At 44.9% G+C, this 8387-nt stretch overlaps 2 protein-coding genes across 2 annotated transcripts; both read left to right on the forward strand.

Moving 5' to 3' along the window:
* Nucleotides 1–4: 4 nt before the first annotated feature.
* On the forward strand, nt 5–1775 carry LOC118421221 (trypsin-1-like; the record flags this gene model as incomplete). The annotated part of the gene is made up of 4 exons (XM_035828387.1): nt 5–136; nt 372–498; nt 678–878; nt 1293–1775. Coding segments are annotated over 4 exons (858 nt in total), but the record flags the coding sequence as incomplete, so codon positions are not given.
* Nucleotides 1776–2419: 644 nt separating this feature from the next.
* Nucleotides 2420–8380, forward strand: LOC118421380 (Y+L amino acid transporter 2-like). Its single transcript, XM_035828642.1, has 7 exons — nt 2420–3331; nt 5390–5515; nt 6544–6643; nt 7015–7059; nt 7392–7515; nt 7693–7796; nt 8100–8380. Exons 1-7 carry the CDS (start codon nt 2836–2838, stop codon nt 8236–8238), a joined length of 1134 nt encoding a protein of 377 aa, XP_035684535.1. The 5' UTR covers nt 2420–2835; the 3' UTR covers nt 8239–8380.
* Nucleotides 8381–8387: the final 7 nt, after the last annotated feature.

Below are 8387 nucleotides of genomic sequence, written 5' to 3' on the forward strand. Positions count from 1 at the left end.
CCGTCATCTGCACTTCCCTGTGGGACTTGTCCCTGTGGGCGGGAGGGACAGGCCCCGGTCGCGCATCGATGGAGGCACCGACTCGAAAAAAGGGGCATGGCCGTGGCAAACAGCGCTGTTTCTAAAGACAGAACAGGTATGGGCTCAGTCAGTATCCCTGTATATGGCCACCATGCAATGCCCAGTTGTTGATGACAAAGTAAAGCATGTAACAGACAAAACATACTTGTGAAATACGTCATCGCTGGCGTCACTACGTTAAACAGCCCAGTTTGGTCCAGTCCCGCTAATGACAAAAGGTGTGCCTTTGATCATCTACAGCGTTTGCTACATGAAAGCTTACTGTCGCCATTCCTACCTTCTATTTGCAGGGAAACAACAAATATTTCTGTGGCGCTTCTCTACTGAAATCAGGATGGGTCGTCACCGCCGCGCACTGCATCACGGGAGAGGTGTATCGCCACGGCAACGTTGACACCGACATTGTTGTAGGTTTAGGTACGTTTGTTTTCAAAAAAGTTGGTCTGTAGTTTATTTCTACTATTACTTAACGTATAGATACCACTATATCTGTTTATTTAATGATATTCGAATTATCTTGTTCTCTTCAATGTATCGACTAGAATATCAACTTGTTAGGTTAACGTCATACGAAATCATTTTCCAATTCCATTCAGGTCTAACTGAAAGGTCCCTGCCTGGCACTTCAAAGACCGCGCAAGCCCAGTATGTACCTGTGAAGAAGGCGTACATCCATGAAGACTATGACCGTTACAGTGACGCCTTTGATTACGACATCGCGCTGTTAGAGCTCCGGGACGCAGTCGTGCTGGGACCATGGGTTAGGCCCGTGTGTCTACCCGCAAACGTGCGGCAAGGTAACCATCAAGTCAAGATCAAGCAATGACTTGGCTGCGCAAAATTCATTTTCATACGAAATGAAGTTATAGAAAGCTATATAGTAGAGTCCTCAGCTAACCGACATTTATCTCACCACAGTCATCCTTCAGTGAGACATCTGGAGCCGCATAGATATGGGTAAATACGGTCGCTCGCCCACTCGGGGGTTCCTGAGTTGTAGTGGCCATGTTCTATGAACTTTTATTCAGCCTACCAATAAAAGTTCTAAACTGAATAAAAGGCTGAATAAAAGTTATATATAAACTGGAACTATGCAGCTACAGTCTTTAGTACTGAGGGGTGACTGCGGTGCGATAGATGTCGGTTAGCCGAGTGATAAGTCCGCCACTCTACGATGTAAAGTTAAAGAAAACTGTTTTGATTTTTTTCAGGACTGAGGATGAGTGAGGTTGGCACGACCGGTACCGTTGTTGGGTGGGGTCGTCTTGGCGACGGGGACACGCCCACCGCCCAGATCCTGCAGCAGATCGCCCTGCCCGTCCAGTCCCACGGCACGTGTGAGCGTGCCATGGAGGCCGCGGGCCGGCCCACCGCACACTACACCTCCCGGATGTTCTGCGCGGGAGACCTCGCGGGAGGGCGGGACGCCTGCCCTAGCGACTCGGGCGGACCCTTCATGGTGTCCCGCGGGAACGACGGGAGGACCCGGTGGTACCTGGCCGGGGTGGTCAGTACGGGAACTGACCAGGGCTGCGGGCGACCCGGTCAGCTCGGACTGTACACCATGGTGGCCAAATATCTGGACTGGATCCACAGTATTATCAACTGACGTGTCGTCTGAGCTAAATATTAAGGGATGGTGATGACACAACCATACATAAGCATCACTAACTTGCAAATATCTATGTCTACCTTCATTATATTATTTTTGTTCCGTTTCTTCATATTTTTCCGCTTCTACGAACAAATAAGGTCAATGATCTTGATTGGACGGCTGTTTACTAAACTATATGATTACGGAGAGTATCAGACACCCTGTGTTGCTCGATTATTACATTATGTAGCAAGTGGTGGGACAGAGCTGGAGGAGCTGGTCACAATGAATGTGTTTGAGTACGAATAGACAGAGCAGTAGTGTGTTTGTCTAGATCATTATATATTTGCTTGAAAAATTGCCTTTCTAGTTGTTTAGTTGTTGATCACACAATTTAAATAGCTGCATCGACGAATTGCTAAAAACTGAAAATATTGGCAAGCAGAAGAGTGATTTTTTTACAGTAATTCCTTACCTTTTCACAGTTCTGTATACTCTCAGGAATGTGCATGGTATGGTATTTTGGTACAGAATTGGCAATGAGACCATTCATTAAAAAGACAGCCAAGCTGACTTGTGAGTTGAATGGAATGTTGTTGGGTCATCAGACACATGCATGTTAAAGAATCCAACACACACACGCACGGACGCGCACACACACACACACACATATTGAAACACACACGCACACAAACACAGCACTGTGAAACATAGAAAATGACACAAAACGCCGTGCAAAATAAGTCTGACGCACACATCTGCTTGGAGATTATATAACAGATACAAGTATGTGGTATTTACAAAAGTGCTCATCGGCTGTCACGGTTCAGCACACCTGTTCAAGGCAGTGTGACGTCAGCGCAACCCGCAGGACTAGTTTTTCTGTGCCCCCAGGTGTTACAGCCAGTGCAGCCAGGGACGAGCTACTGTGAGAAGGCGTCCTTAAGTGTCCTTGTCTGAAAACGTCAAGAAACCAAGGTAGGACAAGGACTCAAGCCCGGTCCCTCCTATACCAGATACTGCAGTGTCCATCTTCTGTCACAGAGTCTAGCAAAGACACGGCGAAATCTGTCTCCAGTCTTTTGTCCTACCCGAAGGGTATTTTGGTGACTTGGGGTGAGATTTTGGAACGTTGACAAGCGCAGCTCTGTGCACCAGCTATGCTGTCGGTCGGCGCACGTCGGAAGCACCGTCTGCCCGTGAAGGGGACGGGAGTCAACCGGCAGTTCGTTGAGCTCGAGAAGCCCGTCGCCTTGAGGCGCAACATCGGGGTCTTCAAAGCCATGAACATCGTGGTCGGCTGCACCATCGGCGGCGGTATCTTCATATCCCCCAAGGGTATCCTCATCAACTCTGGGTCTGTCGGCATGGCCATGATTGTGTGGAGTATCTGCGGCGTGATTACCATGCTGGGGGCGCTAAGTTACATCGAGCTCGGCACCACCTTACAGAGGTGCGGCGGCGACTACGCTTACATAAAGGAAGCGTTCGGACCGATCCTTGCCTTCCTGCGACTGTGGACACAGATGATCATTATCCGCCCTGGAGTGATAGCTGTCCTTTCTAGAACAGCCGCTACCTACTGCGTCAAACCGTTCTTCGAGTACTGCGATCCGCCGGCCTTACCGGTCAATCTGCTGGCTGCAGCCATTATAGGTAGGTATGAGTGGTGATGGTTTCATACTATGAGATAATGTGCAAAAGGTAAACATGATCCATCAAAGGAGATGATTTAGACGATCTAATCCAAACCACGCACATTTTTATTTACATAGTTGCTGCAAATGATACATCGTTGGCACTAAAATACTACTATCGGGTTATTAAGACCGTAATCTGATCATACGTAAGAGATAGAAACTGGATAGTAAGTAACACATACACACACACACACACACACACACACACACACACACACACACACACACACACACACACACACACACACACACACACATTTTCTCATGATCTCTTTCTCTCTCTCTCTCTCTCTCTCTCTCACACACACATACACACACACATACACACACGCGCGCGCGCGCACGCACACACACACACAGACAAGTAAAAACAATGTATCAGTGGTATGTGTGAAATGTGCATAATGTACTAACGTTAGCTGTCGGAATTTAAAAACAAAACAAGATTTACAGAACAATATAGGAAGCCCGACGCCTACCTCATTGAGGCAAAATCCCAGGTAGGTAAACATAACATGGTGTAATACAGGGTTTAACTAAGATTGACATGACTATACATAGCTGAGCTATGAAAACAGTGTACAAGATTAGTACACCAAGGTAGCAATTAAGGCCAAGAAAGCGGACATTGGGTAGAAAATTCCAATGTAGAAACAACAACATTTTGTACACGTAAACACCATGTAATCCATTCAAATTCCACACATACAAAGGTTAATAAACAAAGGAATATAGTTGATAATGTATACCCTAAAGCAAGGATATTATATCAGAATGTAACGTCCTTGACTAATTAAGAATGTCGGAATCCCCGCTTGCACATTACTGAAGGGGACTGTAGTATAGCTATCCGACTTTTCTCCCGGACGCTTTGGATGGCACCCCTTCGAGCACATCGAAGATCCCCTGGGCCACATTGTTTCTGACATTACAGGGGACATTCTTGGCGACCTTTTCCCCCGTCACTGAGTGTGGTTAACTTGGTAATGGCATGTTTGAGAGAGTGCACAGCATAGAAGCCGTGAGAACCCTTGGTGACCCTTTTTATCTACCTGACCGCAACAACGCCTTCACCCCGAGGCGAGCACTACCTTGGCACTATCTGCAGGCCATGCGTGACACAAAAGCTCAGAAACAAAGAAGATATCTACTAAAGTGTCCCCACAAAAAAGTACCTTCTTTTTGGTCGTCAATTGATGAAACCACTAATTTGAAATTAAATTTACGACCATATAGTGTAAACCACATACGCAGACAATCGTTATGTACCCAGCGACATGTAGACTTGTTCACGCCAATTATACAATTATAGGTTGAGAGTCAGCATTGAATGATAGGTTAGAGGTCATTAGTGGAAAAAGGGGCCTATGTTTATACCACTCGTGGGGGTTTCTTTCACACTGTAGGAAATCACTCGTGATGTCTTAAGGCTGTGTTTTGTGTTAAAGTACCAATAATTAAGTGCTAATTCCTGAGTAATCGCGTGTCTTGTTGAGTTGTGATTTGCTAATTATATGTAGCAGGCTTCAAGGAACGCGCCAGCAGTCTTTGTTCACGAAATAACAGCAATTAAAATCACCCATTGTGTGTCATCTACGTCAATCCTAACGGTGGCATGGAACAGACCTCCATCATCCCAGATATACACATGTATATATTTGCTAAACGATGAAAACGACGGATAAAAGGGTCTCTTATTCACAACAATGATATATAAAATACGTCTGCCAAGCACGTTTTGGTGACCGTCTGTCACGTTCCTCAGGGAAATACTTGCCGGTTATATCCAACACTGCAGCTAGGTGTCGCTATTGACAATGCGGTCCTAAACCTAGAATGATAAAGAGTAATCTCCAAGCAGATCCTACGGTGTCATAAGGTAGTATCAAAGCTGGCCAAGGAGTATGGCCGACTAAGGGAGTCAAACGGGAAGTTTGATCCGATACATTACGCACCGTGGATCTGGTTGGAGATTAGATAAAGAGACTAATTCCGCCGGACCGTTCCTCCTCAGTACTCCTGACGTTTGTGAACTGTTTCCGGCTGAGCTGGGCCACCAAAGTGCAGGACTTCTGCGCCGTGGGCAAAGTGGCGGGACTGTTCCTGATTATCTTTGCAGGGATACTTGAAATTTGGTTCGGTGAGTAAAGATATATACGATAGTGACATAGAAGTGTGATCATAAGTGTTTTGGGTTTGACACTTGTGGAATAATTCTCCAATGTTTAGCATTAAATGAATGAAGACCTTTATTGTACAGTTTTGCCCAACCGAGCTAAGTACAGGTCACAACAAGTCAAGATATATACATATAAAAGTATCACAAATCTAGTCTAACACAAAAGTTCGGCTTCTTATCGCTTCTTGGTAATAGTGAAAATGTAGGACTGTATGGGTTTCGCTATGGTCGGTTTGTCAAAACGCATGAGAAATATAAACTTGTCAGTGCTACTCATGTGTCTAAAATGAGGGAATCTACTTTCTATATAACTAAATAGAGTATTTCTATCATTGACATACATATCGCAATCAACTGTGAAGTGCACTTCATCTTCTACCATGTTTGAGGTACAAAATTGGCAGACTCTCTGTTCTAGAGGAGTGCGGTTGTGCCTTCCTGATTCAATTCGCAGTCGGTGGCAACTGATTCTTAGTTTAGCAATGGTAGTTCTGTGCCGAATGTTTGTAATTTTCAAGTACTGCTCTTCATTGTATGTGGATTTTAGTAATCTGTACGTTCGGAGTTTGTTTTTCGCACCTAAACCTTTATTATCATTATGAATGTTGGTTAGAAAATTCTGGAAATAAATATCCTTCAGTCGTTGGTGGATAGCAGAAATTAGGTGGGATGCGTTTGGATCTGTTGACTCATGGGCTTGCCAAACAAAAGAGTAACCACACTCCTCCAAAGTTTTGCGAACACCAGATGCCCAACATTTAGTACATGATGAATCTAGATTCAGCTAACATAAGAGAGAGTCTGCCTGCAGACTACGGATACCAGCACTGAATGTTCCCACAGGTTTCAGCTGGGTATTTACTTATCATGGAAACGTAAATTAAAGAGGAATTCACATTAAAAGATGATAAAAAACTCCAGTTACTATCCAAGGTTTGATGGTGTTTTTCATTAACGATATCATAGTACTATCTTTAATATCTTCTCAGGAAACGGCAAGCTAGAGTACTTCACGTTCGATGGTCCAGCGCTGGATCCAGGCAAACTCTCGCAGGCGTTCTATAGCGGGATGTTCGCCTATGCAGGATGGTAAGGGACTTATTCATCTCAGCTCAGTCAGTTCCCAATGCCCTGTTTTATCATCTTCGATAGGACGATTATTGTTTGCGGTGTCGTATTACTAAATAAGTTGTGAATAGAACTTCATGACAGATGATATGTGGATAGGCGTCGGGAAAACGAAGTTCCATGTTTGGTCCCCTAACGGCTGTCCACGGTACTACAACGGAACCTCCGGTTCTGATATGTTGTGTTCTGAAAAGGCTGTAGTTGTGACTTTTTTTGGTAGGTTGCTTGACCTGCGGTGAAGAGTTTCTGTAAAAGTATAAACCTTTGATAAGTAGAACATAACAAGAGCTACGTTCCATTTCATGAATCATGACATTTCAATTTTCTCCCAGGTTTTACCTCAACACCGTTACTGAGGAGATCCATAGGCCGGAGAAGTGAGTTCTCACACCAACACATCACCGCACACATCGGTCGTTCCATCTACCGTATAATTTACTAATTTGCCTGCCGAGGAAATGATTACATGCAGAGTGTGCTGATTTGCGTATGCGTATACACAGTCTATTGTTTTGTTAGCGGTGTTACGCGAAGCAAAACGTATGGAATTGAGGCGTGGCTACCTTACAATCTTTCTGAACTGTATTACCTTCTTATAAATTGGCTCATGTTGTATCTGACAGTGTTTTTGTGTCATAGAGTTTCTTCTTCTGTTTCCTGCTCTTTCTTTTCTCCTTCTATTTTTCATACTCTTCCTTTCGGTCCCCAGGACGATGCCACGTGCCATGATTGTGGGAGAAGTAGTCATAATTGCCATGTATCTGCTGACCATCTTCGCCTATCACATCGTCATGTCCGCCCATGACGTCATCGAGTCGTCTGCAGTGGCTGTGGTATGATTTTATTTCTTCATAATTTATACAAACGAAAACAGTCTAAACTTGTACGTGAGTGGTAGAGAAAATTTCGCCGAAATTCGTCTAACTTGCCCCCAACAACAATGTCTAAGAATGCATAAAAATGTATCCTGTTGTAGTCTTGATATCTTCTCTTGAATTTGACCGTTACAGACCTTTGCGAAAAGCGCCATGGGTTCCCTGGGCTGGACAGTTCCCATCGCCGTGCTGATCTCCTGTGTCGGGGTCGCGAACGGGATATTCCTGGCCACATCTCGGTAAGGCTGGGGACACCCTAGTTGGTATGCTACGAATAAAAGACTGGGCAGTGACATTATTGGTTAAACTGATGGTATATTTCTGTATGACTATGGTCCGTCCTACACGTCTTTATGCAGTGGTGTGTGTGTGTGTTTGTGTGTGTGTGTGTGTGTGTGTGTGTGTGTGTCAGTGTCTGTGTGTGTCTGTGTGGGCGCGCGCGCGCAAACGTGTGTGTACATGTGTGTGATTGCACCTTGTGTGTGTTTTTCGTTATTCAGACATGTCAGATGACTTATTCAGCTATACCTGTCTATCCATAGAGTGATGTACGCAGGAGCACGGGACGGCACCCTGCCCACCATCCTGAAGACGCTTCACGTGACCAAGTGTACACCAATGCCTGCCATCCTTCTACTGGTCAGTCATGGAGGTCTATTAGTCAATTACTCAGTGTTTTAGTGACCTCACACCAAATGAGGTGTTACACCAATTTGCCTCTACAGGCAGTAACTGATGAGAGACCATTGTATTTGACTGATGATTGCTCAACGAATTTTATAGACAACGAGTTTTGTAGGTCTATCACAGTGTCACATCTCCTAGCATCG

The sequence above is a fragment of the Branchiostoma floridae genome, chromosome 8, assembly GCF_000003815.2.
Source record: "Branchiostoma floridae strain S238N-H82 chromosome 8, Bfl_VNyyK, whole genome shotgun sequence".
NCBI lineage: Eukaryota > Metazoa > Chordata > Leptocardii > Amphioxiformes > Branchiostomatidae > Branchiostoma > Branchiostoma floridae.

Bases quoted from the DNA above. Each gene is read 5' to 3' on its own strand.
- LOC118421380 (XM_035828642.1), top strand. From the start codon at position 2,836: ATGCTGTCGGTCGGCGCACGTCGGAAGCACCGTCTGCCCGTGAAGGGG. The intron at 5,516-6,543 runs GTGAGTAAAGAT...ATATCTTCTCAG, and splicing joins GATACTTGAAATTTGGTTCG to GAAACGGCAAGCTAGAGTAC. The intron at 7,516-7,692 runs GTATGATTTTAT...TGACCGTTACAG, and splicing joins AGTCGTCTGCAGTGGCTGTG to ACCTTTGCGAAAAGCGCCAT.